This window comes from Notechis scutatus, chromosome 6 (assembly GCF_049901735.1).
Source record: "Notechis scutatus isolate UNSWTSFEM ecotype Mainland chromosome 6, rNotScu1.2, whole genome shotgun sequence".
NCBI classification, from domain to species: domain Eukaryota; kingdom Metazoa; phylum Chordata; class Lepidosauria; order Squamata; family Elapidae; genus Notechis; species Notechis scutatus.
The window spans coordinates 51965405-51991306 of NC_142014.1; the positions used below are offsets into that span (position 1 = coordinate 51965405).

Genomic DNA, 25902 nt, shown 5'->3' on the forward strand with positions numbered 1-25902 from the left:
ATAAAATAGCAGGAATCTTTGTGAATATTTAAATGGAAATTTTAGCCATGTAATAAATACATTTTAAAAAGAATAAGGAAGGATGAGAAGGATTCAGTATTATTTATAATAGCCAATACTTACATCATTTATTACTTGCAGCTTGTTACAGTCAATTCTATTTATGGAGGCTATGTCGAATTTTATTTATGCTGTACATCTCAACAGGCATCTCTTGTACTCTTACCTCCTATGTTGGCTTAAGAGTCAAGTTCTCCATAGAATGAAAGGAATTTGTACAGTAATATCATTGTTGAATTTCTCCCTCATTAATAGCCCTCAAATCTATGAATGTAGGTCTATCTGCTACTCTGAGTATGGTACTCTTGAGAAGGCTATCCACACATTAATATTACTGAAAAGGTTGAAAAACAGGACAGAGGTTTTAATAAGCTTTTAAGAAAATATAGAGATGTTATACATTTTTAAAAATATTTTATTCAAACTAGTTTTATTTTTCATTTTCTATCCCAGAAAGTTAATAAAATACAGTGCAGTTATCAATGATGCAACATTCTTTTAAGTCTGAAGCCTGACAAACTAAAACATCACTAAAAGAAGAGAAGCACTTTGACATATTATTTATTTAGAAATTTATAAGGCCACCCAACTCTTCAACAGCTATTAGAGTTAAATTGCAATAGAGTTAAATAGAAAATGCAGTTGTCATGCTTTTTTTAAAAAAATAATATTGCTACCATTATGCAAGGATCTTCCAGACATACAATTTTACTCAGTAGGTATGCTTTAACTGGCAATACCAGCTCTGTCTTGGAAACTGCAGTGGTTACATGCAGCATTGTGAGAATGTCAGACTGAAAGTTTGAAAGAATGTACTTATTGTATATTCCAGTGGATGCCTTTTGAATTCTAATTTTCCAGTAGTTTTTCTTCAGTCATGAGACCACACAGATTGACTGTTTGTTTTTCCCCCCTGGGAGAGAACTTGGACTTGTATTACCTGCAATAGAAAATACATAAATAAAGTTTCTAAAAGTAGTCATATATAATTTTAAAAATAAAACACTGATATTTTGCTATCCTAAATTATATAGGCAAGAGTCTCACTTTTTGTTTCTGCTCAGGTATTCCTGACCCAGTTTGTAAGAGAAACAAACTCAACACACATTCACCACTGAGCATCTTTCTTGCAGCTATTCCTAATTTGTACATTAATACACATTTACAGACTTTCAAAATATTACGAGAACTGTAAGTATCTTTGAGACTCTTTAATGAATAAAATTTTTATAGATAAGAGTATGCAATTCTCTGGTTCTGAAGTGTTATTTTAAAACATTAGACCAAACTTTTTCAACCTGATGTCCCCTCAACACCTTTCATTCTTGCTGGAAACCCTGGGTATGCTAGCTGAACAAACCTAGGAAAGACGACAGCAGCAGCCCACCCACATTAGTTCCACCTAAGATCACCCCCAGGCTGTTCCTTTCATCTAGAGCTGTTGCCTCAGCAACTGTGATGCTTGCTTATTGCTGCCAACAATTTTGCCTAATTATTCCCTACAAGTAAGCCACAGGCATTGGTTCTGGGAAAGGCCCCCAACTGAGCAAGCAGGAAGAGAGGCGGTGAAGCCTGAGCCACACATTCAGCAAGCTGTTCATGTGACACTAATGCCACAACTGCTGCATTGCAGCACTTCCTTGTAAAGCCTACAGACAGATTTGTTTATTTCTTTACAATATGGATTTGTAAGGCTGCTTAACTCAGCAACGACTCTGGGAACTGTATAAGTAAAACCATCATTTCTGCAACTAAAACTAAAACCATATGAACACAACATGAAGAACAAACATGCACCATAAGATTGTCATAATATGATCTGGGTAGACAGAGCCTCGTATCCAGCTACAGTGGAACCTCTCGTCACAAAACGCTTCTGACCATGACCAAATCTTGTTTTGACCAAAAAATCCATAATATTTTTGAATTGGGTCATGATTCAAAAATCAGGTGGCAATCAAACACGGCTGCGGCCGATTCCCTTTCTGCGCTGATTTCCCCTTCAGCACCATTTGTTTTTGGTAGGTGCATGCGCAGTCAGTCTCACTTCTGGTCACCACCAAATCAGGTTGCAACCGAAGTTACGGAATGAATTCTGGTCGTGACCTGAGGTTTCACAGTAATTAGTTTTCTGGCTTATTGGAACTCCGGTGATGGGGAAGGATCATAGATGAATGTTTAAACAAGCAGAGTGGCTGAATCACTTTACTTGGATGTCCAGTTAACAGGATTTGTTAATGGAGAGTATCTTACAAGATAATAAGTATAAGCGTATACATAGTTGTGAATACATGAAATGGGTACATATAAGAAAAATAAAAGAATAAGAGAAACAATAGGACAGGGACGGTAGGCACGTTGGTGCGCTTATGCACGCCCCCTAGCTGAAGAGCTTAGCACAGCATCTGTCAGTTACAACAGAACACTGCCAATCTGATTTTATTCACATGTTTTCAATTTCATCTTCCTTCATAATCTTGAACCAACAGTACAGTCCTCAATTTACAACCACAATTTAGACCTAAATTTCCATTGCTAAGCAAGACAGTTGTTAAGTGAGTTTTACCCCATTTTATACCACAGTTTTTAAAGTGAATCTCTGCAGTTGTTAACTTAGTAACATGGTTGGTGAGTGAATCTGGTTTCCCCATTAACATTGCTTGTCAGAGGGTTGCAGAAGGTGATCATATGACCCTAGGACACTGCAACTGTCATAAATACATGCCGATTGCCCAAGCATCTGAATTTTGGTCATGTGACCATAGGGATGTTGCCATAGTTGTAAGTGTGAAAAACAGTCACAAGTCACCTTTTCAGAACTGTTGTAACTTCAAACAGTCACTAAATGAATGATTGTAAGTCAAGGACTACCTGTGTAGACAAAAGACTGTAGTACCTGTATAGTACTTCCAGTAAATAACAGCAGCTAGATAGATCAACTTTTTTCCAAGTGATGGCCATATGGACTATCATAGTGAGCTCAGGCTAGCAGCCTGCTCTAGACTTAATAGGTCAGCCACTGCCTTAGGATCTACAGGCATTTGAGGTGAGACTGTCTGGTAATCAACAACAACCAGTCATTGGTCTCTGAAGTTGAGGAGTCTGAGCTGCTGTCTCCACCCAGCGCAAGAGCTCACCAAGCAAAGAAGAGCAAGTACTCTACAAATTTCCTTGCAAGAATGGAGCTGCATCCTCCCATAATGAGCAATACCCACATTGGTTCTACTTAAGTAGAGCAGTAACCCCAAGCCTCTCCATTGGAACCAACTGTTGCTAACCCAAACTGTGTGTCATTAAATACTGATTCTTGAATCTTTTAACTCTGACTTTGGATCTTGGATCACCTGCTACATCACCTAGCAATAGCACTTAGACTTAGACTGTTTCACAGTGCTTTATAGCCTTCTCTAAGCAATTCACAGAGCAGCATATTGCCCCCAACAATCTGGGTCCTCATTTTACCAACCTCGGAGGGATGGAAGGCTGAGTCAACCTTGAGCCAGTGAGAATTGAACTGCCAAACTGTTGGCAGCTGGCAGTCAGCAGAAGTAGCCTGCAGTACTGCATTCTAACCACTGTGCCACCATGGCTCTTGGTGAATAAAAATAAATAAAAATATCTTGCTGTGTTAGTATTCAATTGTTAAAGTCCTACAATATTTTCTAGGCTTTGTCTTGGACCTTATTCCAACTAATCTTTTGCTTACTGCTTTGACCTTGGAAAGGTCAAGGAATTAATGAAGCTGAAATTAACACATCTGTGGGACATTACAGTAGATTGGCAAGGATGAATTAAGTCCATACTGTACATAAGATATTTTCATCTAAGAATCCAATTTAATTAATGGTCAAACAACCTCTAAAAAGAAAATAATTGTCTTTGAGTATTAATCAAACATGAATAAAAATATTTTGCTGTGTTAGTATTCAGTTATTAGACTCCTACAATATTTTCAGCTATTCTGAGCAACTACCGTTGATCTTTAACTTTTATATAAACATATTTTATTGATCACCGGTGCTGTTATACAAACTTAGCCACTAGACAGCAGCATTGAAAAAAATTATAATGCCAGTTTATGGATTTCTCCTTCAAGCTGACCACTGGTTACTTTGTGGAAATATTCATGTACTTTATCTGGCAACAATATGGAAATAATTTGGCACTGACTTTTTCCAGGATGTTTTTCTTCTTCCTAGTCTAGTTTAGCCCTAGTATTTCATGGAAGTTTCTTACCAAGCACCAATTAGACAAGATTGGACTCTCTCTCTCTCCCTCTCTCTCTTTCTCTATCTCTCTCTCTCTCTCTCTCTATCTATCTATCTATCTATCTATCTATCTAATAAGAATATGTTATGGAGTAGAAAGCAGTATAGCTTATCTGATAGATATCAAATACACATTTATTAGGAAAGCTAGGCAGACAGAGACATAGCCCCTGTTATCTTGTAATTCTGTCACAAGGGGTTGCTACATGCCCTCTGGTCAATTAAATAAAACACATTTACTTAAAAAACTTAGTTGCAGTTTGTGCTATAAAGATTTCTAGTCAAACAAGATAGACTGTCAATTTCCAAAAGAGGCCTTAAGAGCAGTCAACTGAAACAAACTCTGCAACTCACTTAAGTTTTAATAGTATTTTCCATACAACAATGTAAAGGGAACTTTAACCCCTTGGCCGCTTTTTTATGATTTGAATCTGCTGCCTCCCATACACAGCAATGTAATTTTTATTACCAAAAATGATTCTTCATATTTCCATCAATTATATTTCGCAAAGTAGGATATATAGATATGTTTATTTTAGACTGATCAGATCTAATTTATCATTTATTACAAAGTTGTAGAGGCAAAAATCTCTCTTCAGAATGAAAAAAATAGAATGTCACCAAGTACATTCATATGAATTTATCTTCAGTACCATATCTAAACTGAGTTGAGAAATGAGATTAGCTAAACTGCTTCTTTTGTAGCCCTAGAATTTAAATGTTGTGAGGGGTTCCATAGGTCACTTTTAAGATTTTTGCACAAGCTAATGTATTACTAGCTAGCTACTACAGGTAACTCATTTGTGGCTTCATTGTTTTTTGTTTTCTCCCAAGTCCCTTGCACAAATTCCTTGGCAATTAGGAAGGAAATTATCTCATTTGTATTAGATTGTGGAAAACTAAAAAGACAAAAGGGAACTTTTCTAGTATTATTATCTTCCCCAAGCTGTTATACAAAATAGAACAACAAAAAGAGGATTTGTTTTCTGTGGAATCTATTCATTATAGGATAAAATGGATGAGAGTTACAGTCTCCACAGGTGTGAACCTGCCTGATTTATCTTGTTTCTAATCCCATGTAACCTTTTACCATTAATAATGGATAAACAAGCCAAAATTATTTTATTCACACTTTTGGGTGTAAGAAAGCAGAAGATTTAAATAAGAGAAAATAAATCTACTTAAAATTCAGCTGCAGAGTCTCAAAGCATTTGCTGAATGCCAATAACACCAAAATCTGCATCAGCAATTCTAACTGAAGTCCTTTACAGCACTTTAAGGACATATACTGTATACTATATGATTCCTATTCACAGAACTCTAGTTGACAATCTACCATACTTCCTTCTTAAAACCAAAAGGATAGTTATTGTATTTAGCTTCTGTTCTGCTCACTTAAAAACAAAGTTATTGAATGAGGTCAATAGTGCCAGGCTTACAGAATATATTTCAATACAGCCACCCTCTTCTCTCTGAATTCCTACTGTTCAGTAAGATAAATTTAGAAAAAGAAAGGGTAAAAGGGAGGGAGGAAGGAAGGAAATGAAAGCCTGATTGTGTAACGTGCATTCATTGACAGAAACAAAACAAGTCATAATATTTTCCAGGAAAATTTACCTGAATTGTCTCCAATACTATGAAAACTACTGTGGCATTCCTTTGGTACCTTAATGCCTATCAAGTCTTCAGCAATCTCACTAGTAGCAGAATTGGCATCAGCATTCAAAGGTGGAGGTCGCTTGGCCCTTCTGAAAAATCCACTGCCAAACTTCTTTTCTTGTTTGGAATTGACTGCCCTATCAGAAAATTCATCCTTCCTATGGTCACAGAGAGACTCTTTGGATTTGGATTTATGTTTCAGTTCTAAGTGGAATCGGGAAAAAAACTTTTGAGGTTCTGCTATGTTCAAGTTCTGAAGTGGAGGTTCTATATCCGGCAGTACCTGCTTGACTGTTACAAGGTCATTAAGAAAACTATCTAGTCGTTTATTTGATTCACTTTGTTCTTCTCGTCCTTCAGGTTTCTCTTGTGATTTGTCCCTCTGACGGCGCATCATTTCACCTGGAGGAATACCTACCACCAGTCCATATTTTGGGTTGATAAGTTTCCGGGCCACAGTAGAGGAAGAAAAACCAGGGTTCTCAATACCATGACAGAAAGGAGAGGGAATCTTCAATTCCTTGTAAAGATTGACCTCCTCTGAAATGGCATAGAGCTCACGGAATTCAGTGTCAAACATTTCAACGTGCTGCCCACTCAGGCACAAAAGAATATTTCTGTTTATGTGGGATGAGGTCCACGTGAAACTGTAAAACAAGGGAAAACCTGTCAGTCTTTTGCTGTCAGGGGAAAAAAAACTGCAATCAGAAATCACTATTAAACTTTTAACCTCTTGCTATTCAGAAATACATAATATTTTAATTGATTTGACCCAATCAAGTACTTAGGAAAAAAATGATTTTTTTTATTTGTTATCAAAAGAATCACATGAAATATTTCATAAGACTAGATGTATGGCAATCAGTGTATCTGTCTTTGAACTAAAAAGCCCCCGCCCCCAAATCCCGATATAAGGAGGAAATGCAAAAAAAGAATGCCTTTATGGTGTATTTTGCTTCCTTCTTCCCTTTTACTTTCACACTTATTAAGTCCTCGTTCCTTCCAAGTGACTGTAGTGAAGAGTGTTAATATAGAATATGATAGCAGGAAGATAAGTATGGTGTTTTTACATTTCTGTTATCCTGTTTTTTTCAGTAATTATTTTTGTTGCATTTGTGTATCTTCCTGTGATACCTGCTTGAGTTTTAGTTTCTTTTATTTTTAAACAGCTATTTAACACTGATTTTAGATTTTTGCAATTTTTACTGTATGTCATCTTCTGTGCTTTTAACTGTAAGGTTAATAAAGGTATATATGATGCCCAACACAGTGGTCCCCAACTTTTCCAGCTTGGCAGCCTGGCCTGGTGCGGGGGGGGGAGAGTATGTGTGTGTGTCAGGTGCATACACACACGCACGCACACAGCTCTGTTTGTGTGAATGGCACGGACATCCTCCATTTGCACAAATGGAGCTTCACACATGAGCGGAAGGTGCTTGTGCTCAAGCATGAAACTCCACTCGCACTACCAGCAAGCACTTGCTCTCGTGCATGAAGCTCCACTCGTGCAAGCAGAGGGCACTTGAGCAGAGGGTGCTTGTGCACATGGACAAAACTCTGCCCACTCTCCGCTTGTGCAAGTGGAGCTTCACATGTGCATACTTGCCCATCTCTCCCGCACAGCCTGGGGGTTGGGGACCCCTGTCCTAATCTTTTGCAGTATTAGCCTTAGTATAATGCTAGGTGTGATAATAGGTTTTTGTCTCTACAGCAGTGTTTCTTAACCTGGGAACTTTTAAGGTATGTGGACTTCAACCCCATTCTGGCTGTGGAATTCTAGGAATTGAAGTCCACGTGTCTTAAGATTGCCAAGGTTGAGAAACTGCTCTACAGCATAGATTGACAATCTTTTCAGGCAGACAGCATCCCTGCTGATCTTGGCTACCTAGAAATTTAAAATCATGGCTAAATTTTGTGAGATTTCAATGTACTGAGAACACTAAAATCTTCTGAAATTTTACCACTCATTCTTTAACATTTTTATTTAGTTTTTTACATTGTTATTGAATTTTCAAATTTTAAAACAAATTTTAAAACTGCCTATCTCCATACATTGTCTCTAGATTGGGGGGGGGCACCAATTAGTTTTAGAGTGAGGGAGGTATCTAGAGATGTTGAATTCAGAAACATTTTCTGCTCTAAAGTTTGGTTTCGGGTTCAAATAACATTAACATCCAAAATCTGATATAATCAATGCTTTTCAGCCTTCTGTAACAAACATTCGGCTGCAAACTTTCAATTATGTTTTCTAAACTGGGGCATGTTTAATATTGATTGCTGCTCTTCTAGATGCTCCCTATTTGCTTTTCCATTTATGTGAATGTGTATATATTATTTTAGTTGATTCTTATGTGTTGTAGCTGCTGTGTATCAGATGTACATAATAGAATTTTTTCCAGAAAGGTTTGTGCTCAGTTTAACATATACAGAGAAATCTAACATATCTGTTTACTTTTCTCCTCATAAGAAAGCTTATTATTGTTTATGATGAAATCTACAAATTTAGGAAAAAATGGTACACTAACATTTTGTGGTTTTTTAAAAAATGTTGTCCTGCATTGTTACACAGTGATTTTTTTATTTGAACTGGGTTCAGTTTTTTTAGAAGCAATGTCACCCAAAATACTACAGTAGAATAGCAAAATGTATATTGCAAGCATAACATCCTTCCAAGTATTAATTGCCTATGAGAGGTCCACAGTCAGGACTTAAGAACAGCAACACCCATATGTATTTGCACCCTACAAACTGTTCTTGAAAGAATTCTACTTTGGAAAACGGAAACCATATATAATTATCATAACTTACTGTTTAGCCTTCAATAGCTCTATCATAGAAGAAACCAGCAGGCAAAAAGATTATAAGTCCATTCTCAAATTATTTAAGAGATCTCAGATAGAAGGACTAGGAAAGATGCAGATACAGGATACACAATCCGGAATCCTACCAATGTTATTGGATTGGAACTCTGATCAGCATCAGTCAGAATGCCAATGATAAAAATAGGAGTTGCAGCCCAAAGCTATCTGGAAAATCCAGAAAGAGAGAAAAGGGTGGGAAAGGACTGACAAAAGATTGTTTGAGCCATAGTAAATGGCTCAAACAATGTTTTGTCAGTCCTTTCCCACCCTACTAGTAAATGGATAATTGTCCGATTTTAAATGCTAAATATTTTGGGGAAAATGGAAGATGCCAAGTTTCTAACATTTAAATATAAATCTGGTTTTCAGCTCTGGTTTCCTAAAGGCAAGCTATATATACCTATAAGATCCAGTTAGGACTTTTTCACCATCTACCATTAAGAAACGAGAGGCCAAATTGCCTTGGATCTTCCCTGATGGCATGTAGAACCCAACTCCAGTCACACAACGTACACGAATATTCTGATGGAAAGAAAAGATACATTAAATAATGTACAAAGGGAGGTTATGATCTCTTATGTTGAAGATAGGCAAATATCTTGGGTTAAGAGCACATTTGGAGTTTTGGGAAAATATGGTACGTATGCTCACAAAATGACTGCTGTGGTAACCAAGCACCCATCTATCAGAATTAGTTTTCCCAATCTTATCACTTGATCATTACATCATACCGACTTAGGTAGATTAAGATCCCGAGTGAGCATCAAGACAGATGTGTGCAGGTAAAAAGTAATCACACCTGTTTGAACTTTTTGAGCAGGATCATAAAATGTCTAAGAGAAGACGGGTTCCTCTTTACAGTTAGTCCTTGACTTACGACCACAACTGAACACAAAATTTTGGTTGCTAAATGAGTTTTGTCCCATTTTATGATCCTGCTTCCTTGCCACAGTTGTTAAGAGAATCATTACAGTTGTTAAGTCAATCTGGTTTTCCCATTGACTTTGCTTGTCAGAAGGTTGTGAAAAGTGATCACATGCCCCTGAGACACTGCAACTGTCATGAATATCAGTCAGTTGTTAGACGTCTGAATTTTGATCACATGAACATTGGAATGCTGCAATGGCTGTAAGTGAAAAACGATCATGTCACTTCCTTCAGTGCTGTTATAACTTTAGACATCACTAAACTAACTGTTGTAAGTCGAGGACTACCTGTATTTAAAGGAGGCAATCATTATACTTTTTCTTAAGAAACCTGCTTTGGACAGCCTCAGAGATAAGCAATTATGACCAGTATCTAACCAACCATGATCTGGTAAGATGATTGAGAATAGTGGCTTCTAAATTGCATGGAGTACTGGAGAAAGTTATTGCACCCATTTGAAACTGACTTAAGGATGGGCACGGGGGGAGGAATGCCCATGCCAGTCTAATAGATGGGGGCTGGGAAATGACAGAGGGAATGCAACTCTTAGCTTTGATTCATCTTTCAGCTATAATATTCCACTGGATAGGTTTGACAACTGGAATAGCAGTTTTTAAGTGTTTCCCTTCCTCTCTCTCAGGTACATTTCAGATAGTATCAAAAACTGTTCTTCCTTGAAATAGGAGCTATTATATGGCGTCCCTGAGGGTTCCGTTCTGCTTGCAGTGTCTTTCAATATCTACATAGAGCCAGATGATCAGGAGATACAAAGCCAGGGGCTATCAGTATGCTGCTGATTCTATGTCTTTTTTTCCTCTGTGATACCTTCAGGAAACAGTAATGCTTCCCTGAACATCTGCAGCACGCAGTAGAGGGCTAGATGAGGGAGAATAATCTGAAACTGAATCCAGATGAAATAAGGATTGTGAAGAGCAATTAGGCAGAAAAGTAATAATTTTTCTTGTTCGGAACAAATGTCACCCTCTCATAAAGAGTAGGGTTATAATTTCAGGTATTTCTAGATCTAAATTCCTCTGTTTGGTTTCCTAGATTGAGGCAAAGGTCCAAAGTATTTTTCAACAGTAGTAATTTATATGCCAAGGACATCCTTTTCTGGAAGATAATGATCTTAAACCTGTGGTGCATGCTACTACTCTCCAGGTTTAACTGTGGTAATGTATTCTACATGGGGCTGAATTGTTCAGTTGATAGAAAACACAGCAGCCAAGTTGGCTTTGAAAAAAATCAGCTAGATCATATTATGCCTGTGCTTAAAGCATTACAGTGACTATCAGTTCATTTCTGGACAAAATCAAAAATAGTTGCTGCTATCTTCAGACTGTCCATGTTAAATTTATGTATGTATTTATTGGCTGTCCATCTTACCACAGGGTAACTCTGGGCGGCTTACAGGTACATATACAGTTAAAACATAAAAAATTAAAATCAGACATCAAAACCAAGAACACATGTGGAGGGTGGGGGCTGAGTGGGAGAAGGTGGGATTTATTATTATTCGATCAACCCCCTCCATTGTCCTGTTCCCCAACTAGCACCCCAAGCTGACTGTCTTTAGAACCTTATGAAAAGATAGGAGGGTTGAGCCAACCTCACAAGGGCAAGATGTTCCCAAGGGCAGGAGCAACAGCAGAGAAGGTCCTCCTCCTGGACCCTGTCAGCTGAAATAATTGGGCTGATGGCAGAGGTGGGTATTCAGCAGGTTCTGACCATTTCTGGAGAACCGGTAGCAGAAATTTTGAGTAGTTTGGAGAACCGGCAAATGCCACCTCTGACTGGCCCCGCCTTATTTATTCTCTGCCTCCTGAGTCCCAGCTGATTTTGTTGCCCTGCACAGAAGAATGGAGCTGGGAAGCAGGTTAGTGGCGGTGGGGAGGGAATGAGATTTTGCAGTAATCTTCCCCCAGGAGTGGGGAGAGAGTGGAAATTTTACAGTATCCTTCCTTTGCCACGCCCACCAAGCCATGCCTACAGAACCGGTACAAATGGAACAGGCCAGTTCCAGTGGGGTAAGACGATCCCTCAAGCAACCTGGACCTATGCCATGAAGGTAATCACCAATATCTTGAATTGCATCTTGAAGCAGACTGGAACCCAATGCAGCTCGCAGAGCAGTGGAGTTACAGGGCCATTGTTGGGGCCCCAAAACTGTCCAGTGTCTTTGAGAGAATGCATCATTCTGTAGCAAACCATAGCTACATGTGATGGAGGTTTTTATTTAATTGCTCATACTAGTCTCTATTAAGACCTGTGATTACATTTCAGACTAGTTTGAGTCTGTAGAGTAATAAGAATGACCGGGCATTGATGAGCAGCTGTTTGCTCCAGCCTCTGAGCCTCTCAGGATCAAGACTGCCTTGTTTCTAAAGAAGCCAAATTTAGAACGTTTAGGGAATCTGTTTGCAAAATATCCCCTTTCCTCCCCAAAATGAACTTTGAAGCTGCTCTGAGAAAAGAGGATGCATGAAGTCTTAGCCAAGCATTCATATTGAAAATGCCCAGTGTCTAAATTGTGCAGAACTTGTGCACAGCTTTTCTCAAATAGAATGGAATTGTGGTGTCTTTCCTACTTGTTTTTTTCTTGGAATTATCGTATATCCAGTTTATCAGAATTAATTCAAACTATGTTCTGTTTAATTCATCTCATATTTGTCCCTGTTGATGAAGTGGGGGGAGATGCACCACGAGGCACTAGCCTGACATTTCAGACCTCTTCCCACCTCCCATACTGTGTGGCACATGGGAAAAGTGCAACCCTGTGTTCCACTGCAGTTTACTTAAGCCAATAATGGGGTCAGAGCTGAGGCCAGTAGCAAGGATAGCTCCAGGTCCAATCATAGTGGAAGAGAAGACGCACTACAAGGTAAAGAGGATCTTGGATTCCAGGCTGTACAAGGGAAGACTTCAATACCTAGTCCAGTGGAAGGGATATCCAATGCCAAAAGCTAGATGGGTAAAAGCACAGGATATTAAAGATCGATTAATCGGGAAGTTTCACAAGAAATACCCCCAGAAACCTGAAGGACCTCCCTAGGGATAGAGGGGATCCTGGCTTTCATTAATGTGTGTGTGTGTGTGTTTGTGTTTGATGTTTTCCACGTGCTTCTAGGTGGATCTGACTACTGTCAATTTTAAAACAGATCAGGCCTGTTGCAGCCATCATTCAATTTCTCAGCTTGCCACACAGTATGGGAGGGAAGCTGAGAAACAGAAAGATGGCAGGCCTGATCCGTTTTGAAGTTGACACTTCTTTCAGTCAGCCCAAATCCTGAACTAAAAGTTGGGAATCAGCAGCATAATCTTGTATTGCTTATTCTGTCAGAAGCAATGGATTTTATGGGTGGCGATCATTTTCTTGACTGGGTCATCAAAGATAGTCTTTGGATTTGCCAAGGTAGATCCAGTGATTCAGGTTTGGTGTGGGGTTGCTCATTTTATAACTTCTTCCCTTACTGATTGATTAAGTGCCATCAAGTTGTTGCCAATTCCTAGCAATCAAATAGACATTCTTCACCATGATCTTCCTTTACCTGGTTTTTCAGTGCACTCATTTCTACTGTAACTCCATCCGCCTTGCTGCTGGTTCTTTTTCCTTTCACCTTTCCCAGCATTAGAGGCTTCTCTGGAGAATAACAGCATTGTATAATTGGAATATTTTTTTTATTAATGGATCTAAAGCAGAATAATTTGAGCCTGGTCATTTGTGGCTTTAGTGATAACTTTATGATGATTTGTTCATTGATCCATTTGTTTTCTTTACTGCCTACAGTATTCTCGGGAATCTTCTGCATCATTAGGTTAATTATAAGCTCTATCTAGGATTTCCATTGGCTTTCTCAGTGAAAAACCCCCAGGTCTAAGATGTGTGGGATTCTCATAAGGAAACAGCTTATCTTTTTACTAGAACAAAAGACAGGTGTTGTCTTGCTTGCTTTCAATAAAGTGGCTTCAAACCAGATACACTACAGGTGAAAGAAAAGAGGCACAGAACGTAACTCTGGCTTTCTCTATAAATAGGGCTTATTTTTGGGACACTTGTATTGGAATTCTTTACTGACTTCATTAGATTTTCTACAACAAATCTACTTATCAGACACCTTTATGTCCTTGAACTTATTACATTTATTTCCAGTGTCATTTGTTATAATTGATAGGTATTGTTAGGGTAATAAATAAAGGAAAGAAATAAAAAATATTATAGAGAGAGAGTAGAGAGTTACTCTATAAGCATGTGTTATCTTGATGTTAGGCAGTTGTTTTCCTATGTATATAGAAGTATTTATGTCTATAGGCATTTCTTATCTTGCTGTTGTGGAAAATATTTCTCTAACCTTTGTGTTGTAAAACTAGCCTGCAATTAGTTACATCTCTCTCATATGAAGACACATGATTATCCCATCTAAATCAATCTGAATGGAACATACTCCCTGGAAACTCCCTGGGAACATAACTCCCTACATCTGGAGCAATATACACCTTTTGAAGTATGCTGTTAATAGCCCTCTTAAATGGTCAGTTGTGATCGATTAACAGATAATAGGAGAAAGGATACTGAAAGATAAACAAGTGCCAGGAGGACATTTGTCTTTTTGCAGGAAAGATGTAAATCTAACTTAAGAGTGTTTTACAATGCAATTACTCTACTTCTAAAAGAATCTTAAGGTATAAGAAGAGTTACTTTCGCCTATATGCTTTGTAACTTTCCTCACATATTTGTGTGTATGAGAGGAGAGGTCTTACCCTTGTATTGATCAATAAAAGTTAGATTTTGTTCTTCAAAGCCTCTGCTTAAGTTCATTTTTGGCACATCGTGATCTTAAGTTCTAGCTGAACCTTACAGTATGTTGTTTATTTTGAACAAGCATTAAATTTGCTTTAAATCTATCGTATTTATCACATAGGGGACAGGTTCTCAATATTGAAGAGCAGCAGTGGCTGCCGCTGCTCCAGTAATGGTTTCCATTGTTAGGTCAGGGTTGGTCCTAGAACTGTCAATTGTGCTAGATCAGGGGTGTCAAACTGGTGCCCAAGGGGCAAATGTGTCACTTGCAGGCCATGTCCACCCCAGCTCCGTGAATGTGATATGGCGAGTTTGACACCCATGTGCTAGATTGTGTCTTGTTGTTTGGCTAATTAGTTCACTGTCTGTACTGACTAATCCATCTGGATCAATATTGGTTTGGTTACTGGCAACTTGAGAATTTGGAGAGATGTCAGGGGTTGCAAGAGAAGCTATCCTTAGTCTACTAGAACAAGTTCTCCTCCTGTAACGTCAGCAACAACCAGATCTAGGCAGGGCTAGAAATCTTGGCTTTCTAGAGTAGTGTTTCTCAGCTGTGGAAATTCTAAAAATCTGTGCACTTCAGTTCCCAGAATTCCCCAATCCCTTCTTAGAGTTTCCAAGATTGAGAAACACTGCTCTAAACCCTGACCACTTACTCAGGAACTGGTTTCTCAACAGAAGGTTTGTAGACATGACTCAGCAGAATTAGCTACTTTATTGCAGACTATTATAAAAGACATATATTATAAACATTGCATGCTGTGGTCAAATATATGTATCTGTGCTCTAGGGTTTAAAGCCTAGCTTTGTTCCTCCCATCTTCCTGGAAGAAGAGATTTTGTTCCTTTTTTTAGGCCATAGGAAGCCTTAAGTATTTTGACCTAAGGTTCTCTGCCTAAGAAAGGCCATGGAGGTAAGAAAAGAGCGATTAAGGTTCTTCTTTCTCTCCAAGTCTCAAGATGATTTGATAAAAATAGATGAAATATATTACAGGTACATAATTATCTGTAACTAAGATGGCACTATGTTCTGCTGTAGTTGTAGGAAAAGTGCTGGGAATTAGTAAAATATATTGTCATATTGTCCCAGCCTAAAAATCTAGATCATGTTATTTTGTTGCTTTGTGCAAACCAGCTACAATCCTACCCCAGGATTGTGAGATCCTCAAATTCCTATGAATTCTAACAATTTTATGTTACATCGGGATTAAAATTCAATTTAATCACTGTCCTTTATTACAAAACTACCTACAAGATGGTTTTACAACTTCCACTCCCCTCCTAAATTCAAGTAGGTTTGTTCCCACAGGGACCAACTATCCAACACTTCTACCCAAAATTTTCCTTCTGAATAAAATCTTTAACTTGACATATCATAAATTAAACCTGTGTCCTCTCTTAACAAATTGTAGGATTGTTCAGCATAAAATTATATGAATTATAAGAGACTGGGCAAGATGAAGCAGAAATTTAGAATGAGTGATTTATGATCAGGTTATTTCAGAAGGGTTTTGCAATTTCTTTCAAACTCTCCTTAGATAAGATGCCTTAAGACTTTCTGACCATCATCAAGGTTATTTTAGACTTTTGCATGGACAATATTTTCTATCTCTGATGAAACATGACAAAAAGCAAACTGTTTAAATGTTACTTAACTGTAGAAACTTTCTTGACTTGTAGCGTATATGAAATGCTGTTAACATGGAAGTTGATACAACTGATACTTGAAAGTTATCATATCAAATGTTGATGTGAAAGAACAATGTGGATGCTTACAAATCCCACTGTGACATTTTAAAAATGTATTTAATTTTCTTTTTATTTAACTTAACAGAGGAAAGAAAAACTGATAATGATTTTTGCAATTAAAATCACAACTAATTTTTATTAACTATAATCAGCTGTGAATTCCCACAAATCAATAAAACAGTCTATTTACTTTGTCATGAAATTTGAAATAACTTTATGATTTCAAAAGAATTAATATTTTCCCTCTACATTTGTCTTCACCTTGTGGTTGGCCTATAAATACATTACACACTGAAATATTATAGATCTCATCATTGTCACTATCACAATTTTCCTTTTCCTTTAATAAAGGAAAAGGATGAGAGAGAAAAACAAAGGGAAAATAGAGATGGCAAAAGGAGGAAATTTGAAAGTCAAAGTGAGAATTTTTTTAAAAAAAGAACTACATAATAGATCTGGTTGAATTGTGATTTTAAAAATAAGCTGTAGTCTGTTGTATTTATTTGTATTAAACTATCATATTTGGTAATCACAACATCTATAAAATTTTATGGAAGATTCAAACCCGCTGTCAAGGCAATAGTTCTTGAATCTGTCCTAGATAAACATGAACAGTATGTTGCAGTATTAATCAGGCATGAATTGTATTAATTATTGCACAGTAAATATACCCTTACCCTGATATGGAAATCATTTAGGTCCATGCATTTGCACATCTCCAGGAAGAGTATGGAGCCCTCTTCATCTAAGATCATATAGACTGGGATCCGACGTTTGTATGCTGCATCTACTATATCTCGGAAGATGTCCCTGTCAGTGAACTGATCCATGACTATTGCAATTATCTGAACATGCACAAGAAGAGAACACACATTTACTTTAAAAAATGTTGAAAAAAGGTGATGTAGGTGATGTCATATCATACATATCCACACTCCGTGCAATGAGAAACAAATGCTTTAACTTATTCAAGAACTCATCACTTCATAGCATAAGTCTTCCTTCCTGTAGAAACCAGTTTATTCTTGTTAAGAGTCATCCTGGGACTTGCATGGATTGTTCTGTGTTAAATACTATCTAAAGAACACCAAAATAATATGTTTCAATCTCTTTGCAATACAGTGCAAACCAACCCCACCTCATCCCATTCCTTAGAATAATTAAATAATTTATATTTGGGAAGATCCCTTTTCCATTCACCAATGTATCAACAGGGTACTTCTGCATCTAACAATGATTATAATTTTTTAAAATATACTTCACATATTTAAAAATAGTCATTTAGACTCTTATTTGGCCTCAGATAAAAAGTACAGGTTAGTTAATAATGGTAGAGCACATGTTTTGCATGCAGAAAATGGCAGGTTCTTTAGTATTGTGCATCTCAATCTTAGCAATTATAAGATATTGGACTTCAACTCCCAAATCCTGCCCCCAGCACTGGCCTACCATGTTTTTTGACAATAAGACCCAATCTTATTTTCTTTTGGGCCCCAAAATAAGCAGTAGGGCTTATTTTTGGGGAGGGTCTTAACAACTTCTGCTTGCTTGAGAGGCAGGTGAGTGGAGCTACCCCACACACCCCATGCTGGCTTACCTCAGAGCCCCCACAGTCAGGCCACCGATGCCATGATTCCTGCCTTGCCTTGCAGCGGCGGCTCCAGCAGCCTCGTCTAGCAGGATCCTGCATGGCCTCTAGCCCACTTCTTCTGCTTACTCCGGCCGCAACGGAGCAGGAGGCTGAGCAACACGCCATTGCCACAGTGAGAGAGGAGTGGAGCTGCCCCACATGCTCAACACTGGTTTACCTCAGTGCCCTGACAGCCAGGCTATCCACGCCCAGACACCTGCCTCGCCTCGCGGCTGCAGCACCAACACACCATTTGGCCTCCTGCTCCATTGTGGTTGTGAGCAAGCAGAAGTAGGCCGGTGGCCATGTGGGCTCCTGCTGCACATGGTTGCTGGTGCTGCCACCACAAGGCAGTTGTCGGGGCATGGATGGCCTGGCTGCGGGGGCCCTGAGGTAAATCGATATGGGGTCTGTGGGGTAGGTTTGGGAAAACACAGTACTATCACAATCAGTGGCAAATAATGCAAAAGATCTTTGACTTTCGAACAACTATCAATCAAAAGGAACTGTACTGGGACAAATAATCTAAACAGAAGTAAGGCAGATTCAAAATCAAATATGGATGATACTATATTGCAGTGAAATATACATTCAAATATATGAAATAAATTTCAAATATCCATCCCCCCTTGTAAATTGGTTAGGGTTCTTTTATGTATGGTGCCTTTGGTCAATCTTGAATGCCAGTGAGTGGCTGGACAAGCCCCTGCAGTTTTCCTAACAAGATTTTGGAAGTGATTTGCCATTTCCTGCTTCCTAGAGCTGAGTGTGTGTGACTGGCCCAAGGTCACGCAGTTGGCTTCATGCATAAGGCAGGATTAGAATTCATAGTCTCCCAGTTTCTAGCCTGATGCCTTAACCACTACACCAAACTGGCTTTAAGTTTTTAAAAAAGTGTTTAAAGTAAATGTATTTATAAACGTAAGCATTAATACACACCATCTTGGTTTTACTCATTTTTCATAAAATACTATTTTGAATGTTATTAAAATGGTTATTTATCGAGAATCTTTTTTGTTGTAATAGCCTATCTTTTTTGCTCTTTTTTATTAAAAAAGGTTAAACTATAAAACTCCAACAAAATAAAAAAACACAAAACAAATATATTGAAAAAATGCATTAAAAAGACAGACTCCCCACACATATACACAGATTACACCCCCCCAGATGAATAATGATTTAATACATTACTACAATATTGGTTGTAAGGTAAAGGTAAAGGTTCCCCTCGCACATACGTGATAGTCGTTTCTGGCTCTAGGGTAGGGGTCGCCAACCTTTTGGACCTCAGGGACCACAAAACTCATAATTTTAAATCCCAGGGACCACTAACTGGTTCTGTGGGCGTGGCCTAATTTGTGGGTATAGCTTGGTGATCATGTGACTGGCTAGGCATTGCTTGTATGTAAATATTATAAATATTTATATAAATATTGAATTTTTTTATTAAAAAAGAGCTACTTTTATCCAAAATCAGACAAAGCAGGCAGGCAGATTGAGTTGCTCACAGAATCACAGATTCATTCAGAGATCTATCTATCTGCCATCGGCTAGCTCAGTCTGTCACATAAAATTTGCTTGCAAGCAAACTCACAAAATTAATTCACAACACACCATGTATGTAAATATTGATTTTTTTTATAAAAAAAGGAGCAACTTTTACCCAAAATCAGGCAAAGCAGGCAGGCAGATTGAGTTGCTCACAGAATCATTCAGTGATCTATCTATCTGCCATCAGCTAACTCAGTCTGTCACATAAAATTTGCTTACAGTGAGTCTGCACTGAATAATAAAATCTTCAGTCCTAAAGGAGGTTCGGCTGTGCTTAAAAGCAGAGCCAAAGATCTAAAGACTAGCTAGAAAGCAAAAAATCCAACCATTTCCTGCTTCCTAGCTAATCTAAATCTCCTGGCACAACAGAACAGATGATGGTTGGAAAAAGGAAAAATAGCAATTTAGCAGGCAAGTTTGCTGGGTAAGGAGTGAGTGGGCGGGGAGTGTTCCTGTGGGCCATATGGGCAGTGCAGCTTTGCGTTTCTGTGCAGCCTGGATTAAATGCTTGGGGGTGCTCTGGGGTGAGATTTCTCTGTGGCCCACCAAAATTTTCTCACGGCCCACCAGTTGGCAACTGCTGCCCTAGGGGGGCAGTGCTCATCTCAGTTACAAAGCTGAAGAGCCAGTGCTGTCTGAAGACGTCTCTGTGGTCATGTGGCCAGCATGACTAAACACTGAAGGTGCACGAAACGCTGTTTTGTACTGCTAGGTTGACAGAAGCTGGGACAAGTAATGGGAACTCACTCTGTTATACTACAATACAGTGGTCCCCAACCTTTTTTGTACCAGGGACCAGTTTCATGCAGAAACACTTTTTCAAGGACCGGGGGAGGAGTCGAGTTTGGTGGTTTGCTTGCAGACGTTTCATTTCCTGATTAGGTAACATCTGATGTTGTTACCTAGTCGGGTAATAAAACATCTGCCAGCAAACCACCAAGTTCAGGGAGCACCAATGCCGCCTCATTGCAACCCTGAGCGACAGATATTCTCTTCTATTGGGACATTTAAAACGGAGGGTTTCAGCTGCAGATTCAGGAACTGCGCCTGGCTGAGGAGCGCCTTCAAAACTGAGCGCTGGGTGGCGGCGGCCTGCGGCTGTCTCCGCGGCTGCAGGACAAGTCCCTGCAGGACGGCTGAGAAGCCCCGCCTCTCGGCCCTGCCTCCCTCAGCCTCATCCCTCAGGTGTCTGCCTCGTCCTCCCTCGCTCAGTCGCTCTCTCTCCTCCACTAGCCCAGGAAGAAACTGCTTCAAAGAAGCCGGCAGGGTGGCTTTTCCTGTCAGTGCAGCTCCTCCAAGCGCCCGTTCACCCCCACCCACCCCCGCCGCGGTTCAATCCAAGTGCTCCGTTCTGCCTGCCTGCCTTCGTTTCTGGTTGTTTCGAGCAGCTTGGCTGAGAAAAAGAGGTGAATAGTTATTATTCTCAGTAAGCTGCTCCAAACAACCAGAAACGAAGGCAGGCAGGCAGGCAGAACGGAGCACTGGATTGAACCTGGATTGATTGGCGGCGGGTGGGGGTGAACGGGTGCTTTGGGGAGCTGCGCTGACAGGAAAAGCCACCCTGCTGGCTTCTTTGAAGCAGTTTCTTCCTGGGCTGGTGGAGGAGCGAGAGAGCGACTGAGAGGAACGAGGCGGAGGAAACCGAAGCTGCTGAGCCGGAGAGCAGGACAGGCTTCGGTTGCTTCCTCCCTCCCCTTCTTTCATTTGTGTTCTTGATCCCTGATCCCAGCAGCATTCACCAAGGCGAAGAAAGCCGCCATTTTTATTTTATTTTTATTTTTATTTTCTTTGCGGCCCGGTGCAAAGTGATCCACGGCCCGGTACCGGTCCGCGGCCCGGTGGTTGGGGACCCCTGCTACAATACAATTACTACAATAACAGCATTACGTGTGCCTTTGGCGCTTAGTCATGCCGGCCACATGACCACGGAGACTTCTTCGGACAGTGCTGGCTCTTCGGCTTTGTAATGGAGATGAGCACTGCCCCCTGGAGCAGGAAATGACTAGCACATATGTGCGAGGGGAACCTTTACCTTACAACCAATATTGTAGTAATGTATAGCTCCCAAAACAGTGTTGCTATTGTACCAGGGTGTTCTGTCTCACCTTTCTTCTTTTCTCAAAAGATGAAAGAGTACAAACTCACACAAACACAGGCAGGCAGGCTGGCTCGGACTTCACAGAGTTAATTGTTTGGAACTGATAACGTCCTTGGCATTCCAACACGCTCTGCCTGCCAAGTCCGAACTGATAACAAGTAAAAAGCTACTTACAGAAAAGTACAAGGCAGACCACAAGAATCATTCCCAAAGAAAACCTGAAGTAAGATCGAACTTTGTCTGGTACAAAGTTCCAGCCGATAGCACACCCACTTTTATCCCGTGGGGTGTGGCTCAATGACTCAGCTCACTCTCTGACCCTCCCATGCCTCCTACATTGCTGCTCACGTTTCTCCCTATGATGCTGCCTAAGATCAAGCCAACATTCTTCCTCTTGACTGCCTGTCAGGGGCTGCTCTGATATGCCTTCCTCCTGATTAATCTCAGGCTGTTCCTCTCGGTTGTCTGATGAAACCTGAGGCATTATCAGGGAGGAAGGCATTGCCAGAGAGGAAGGTCCTGGGGAGGAAGGCATTCCCAGTTCCTCCTCCTCATCTTCCAAGTCCTCTTCCTCTAGCAGCACAGGCTTGGGAATTGGAGCCACAACACCAGGGTATGAACATAACTACATATGGCAATGCATTCTGGAGAAATTATGGCTTCTGTCCTCTAGGGCAGTCCCATATAAAGTACATTACAGTAATGCAATTGGAAAGTGATAGTAAATGTGATAGCAAGCAGAGCCTTCTGATTCAGGGACAGGCACAACTGGTGCATAAGATGAAGCTGTGTATAGGCCCTTCTGGCTACCGCTGTCATCTGCTCTTCAAGCAGAAAAGGTGAATGTACAAATTGCACACTGGCTTTGAACGGGGAGCACAATCTTCTCAGAATCAAAGATGGAAAACTTCCAGTGTAAAAGCCAGAAGACCCAAACCCCACAGCCATTTATCATTACTAATCTCAGACATACCAGTATTACTTCTAATGTCCCTTATAACATGTTAATATAAGATATGAGTATGTAAATTTCTAAGTGTTGCTCCATTCAACATAAACTCCAGTGGCTTTTCCTGACTACTGATAGCAAGCAATCCAACTACTGAGTGTATATTAACTGCCAGGTTTTCAAAATACATTAGTTCGTGGATGCTATATGCCAGTGGTGGCTAACCTTTTTGAACTCCTGTGCCAAAAATTGTGTACATGCCAGCACATGCACACTCGCGTGCCAGCACCCAGAATACAATGCATGCCCCCCCCCATGCCCCTTGCGCATGCGCGCACAATCCCCACCCCCCTGCCACCCCCTTACCTGCACTGCGCCTCACAGCTGATTTTTTGGCTGGTTTGAGGCCTTTTTTGGCCTCCCAGAGGCTTGGAAAAAGCCTCTGCCAGGCCGAATAATAGGCCCATCACAGGCCTATTACTTGTCCTGAAAAGCCTTGCAGAGGCTTTTTCCAAGCCTCTGGGAGGCCGAAAAAGGCCTCAAACCAGCCAAAAAATCAGCTGTGAGGCACGCGCATGCGCAGTGAGGTAAATTTGCTTGCAGTTCGCGTGCTGGTACAAATGGCTTTGTGTGCCACTTGTGGCACGGATGCCATAGGTTCGCCATCACGGCTATATGCAAACACAGTCTTTGCTACTTCTATAACAACTGGCATCACCTAACCCATAATCCCTTTAGAAACTCTATTTATTAAAGACTTTATAGTTTCTACATAAACATTGCTTTGTTACTGTAATAAACAGCCTAATGAACTTAAAAGCAGTTTTAATATTGTGACACATTGCCAAGATCTTGCCCTCAAATTCTAAAAGTGATAATGGTAAAGTACTGGAGTACTAGATTCAAGGAGAACTTTTATCTTCTTCCAGAGAACTCTGTTTAGTATTTAGTAATGTCTGATCCTAATTATTTCCTTAGCCCAAACACGATCAACCAGATACTCTCATTTGGTAGGATAATTGCATTCAAATGTTCTTAGAGGGTATCTTTTATATCTTGTAAAATCATTATGGGCAATATATAAAAATGAGCTATCAGAAGAAAGAGATGAAAGTGTGGTTTAATAATTTAAAAAATATTGACACAATCTACGAATTCTTAATGTCACTACCATTTATTTCAATTTGGTTGAATGCATAAGGAAAATGGTTGCACTTTATAATAATTAAAATAATTCACCTGATTTTTTAAAAAGTAAATTTAGGATCTGTGTACACTGAGTCAGAGAAATTTCCATGGAATAATGAAAAATTTGCTTTTGAAAATTAAAAACACAGATCACTTCAAAGAACATGTTAGGACTTGTTCTGTAGAGTTGCTTGATACTATAAGCTCCTTCCAGAGGCAAATTAAGCAATCTTTCTTTAAAATAAACAGAACTTTTGTCAGCTTTAAGCAGAAAAAAGATAAAGTGCTGATTTATTAGAGAAGGGACTTTAGTGGACATGAAATGTTTAGGGCCTGGAACAACATTCATTCAACTGATTTTTGTCCATCTAAATTAAACTTTCTATCGATGTCCCACAATGCTTGTTGCACAGACCCGCGCACACCATAGTTTATGCAGCTACTGTATATAATTTACCGGATAAATTAGAGCGGCAGGTTTCACAACATGCTGAAATTGATTAAACAAGATTTCGATTCCTGGCGAGGTGCAAACGCTACCTTTTTGAGAGGTAACGTCCGCGTCGGTGAAGGAAAGGAAGAGATCCCTCACTCAAGTTGGAGGAATTAGGGGGCAAGTTAGCTCTTACGTCGAGGTAGGTCATAACGGAAGAAGACTTCGCTGGCCCTTGCTTGGCTGGCTGGCTGCCCTCAGATCGGAAAGGCGCAAAGGCGAACTACCCACCTTCTTCGCTTGCTGAATCGTTTCGCGCACCACTTGCTTGACGTGAGGCGCCTTGTCTTCCTTGCGCGGGTGCGTGTACAGAGCCAGACGCGTGGCTCCTCGGTAGAAATAGTTATGAGTCCACCCCATGTCCAGCGGAGGGATCTCCGTGTCGGAGCGTTCGGGCCAGTAAGACAGCGACAGGGGTTTCCCCGAAGGTCCGGTGACCGTTTTGCCAGCCTCCAGGTGGGCATCGTAAGCACGCCAGCCGTCCCGCAAGACCTCCAACTCTTTGCTGGAAAGGAAGTCAGGCAGCTGCCCTGTCTTCAGCTGCGACTTATATGCTTTCTCCCCGCCGGTCACGAGGACCTCCAGTGCCCGCCGTTGTTCCTCGCTGTAGTAGTACCGCGGATTATGTTCACTGACCCGTTCATTCACGTGAGCATCCTCTAGGCAAAGAACCTGCGACTCCGCCATGCTCCACGTCGGCGCGATTCACTCACTGGACCTGGATCCGGGCAGGGCGGGAGGAGCTTTAGTAAACCGCCTCCCCATACCTTGAAAGGTGAAGCTGACTCGGCCTACGTAACTTGTTCTCGAATCTGCCAAGTCAGCTGTTCTCCTCACTCATGCGAAGGTTTTTGTTCCAAGAACAAACTTAAAACTTGAGCAGGCAGATTACTCTTAAGTCAGTATTGCTCAACTTCAGCAACTTTAAACTGTGAACTTCAACTCCTAGAATCCCCCAGTCACAAAAGTTTTTTGAAAAACGTTGCAGCTTGTTTAATAAAAGTACAGACACTGACAAGAAAGGGAACACATAATTTATTTAAAAATGAATCTGTTTTTTAAATTAAAAGACTTATATTGTTTCAATTTGAAAAAGCTAAACTTGGGGGAGGGATGTGGAGGAGCATTAGCTGAATCAGAAGGGGGGCGTGCATAAGCGCACCAACGTGCCTACTGTCCCTGTCCTATTGTTTCTTTTATTTTTCTTATATGTACCCATTTCGTGTATTCATAACTATGTATATACTTATACCTATTATCTTGTAAGCGATTGACAAATCAAATAAATAAAAATAAATATTCTCATCACCACCTAAGACCACTGAATACTAATACATAGATTTAAATCGTCTGGTCTTTTAAGGTTTTAAACATTCAAGACTGATTTTTGTAGTCTGGCTCTATAATGTCATTATAAACCAGAATGTGTGCCACTTGATTTCTAAGGTTATAATGAAGCTACTGATGTTGGTTTATAAACTACTGTGTGAATTCAGATAATTGCCTTGTTCAGTAACCTATGCCAAACAGCCTAGTTTACTGTGATGTGTGACACTAAGACCACATCAGGCAGAATATTTCATTAAAGGTTGGACAAATTGCCTTCTATAGTTAAAACATTTCTAACAACAGTATAAAATATTATAGTGAGATAGTATCATATGAGATT

The 25902-nt window shown here is 39.9% G+C and overlaps 1 protein-coding gene across 1 annotated transcript; it reads right to left on the reverse strand.

Annotated features, from left to right (window-relative positions):
* Window positions 1-460: 460 nt before the first annotated feature.
* SACK1F (scaffolding CK1 anchoring protein F) lies at window positions 461-25166 on the reverse strand. The gene is made up of 5 exons (XM_026694841.2): window positions 24465-25166; window positions 17002-17169; window positions 9249-9370; window positions 5946-6634; window positions 461-1000 (listed from the first exon to the last, which is right to left on the reverse strand). The coding sequence occupies exons 1-5, from the start codon at window positions 24918-24920 to the stop codon at window positions 936-938; spliced, it is 1500 nt and encodes a 499-aa protein (XP_026550626.2). The 5' UTR covers window positions 24921-25166; the 3' UTR covers window positions 461-935.
* Between the last annotated feature and the right edge of the window lie 736 nt (window positions 25167-25902).

Coding starts and splice junctions, on each gene's coding strand:
- SACK1F (XM_026694841.2), bottom strand. CDS start 24,920: ATGGCGGAGTCGCAGGTTCTTTGCCTAGAGGATGCTCACGTGAATGAA. Junction 9,371..17,001: donor TAAATGATTTCCATATCAGG/GTAAGGGTATAT, acceptor TCTTTCCATCAG/AATATTCGTGTACGTTGTGT. Junction 6,635..9,248: donor GTCCTAACTGGATCTTATAG/GTATATATAGCT, acceptor CTTGTTTTACAG/TTTCACGTGGACCTCATCCC.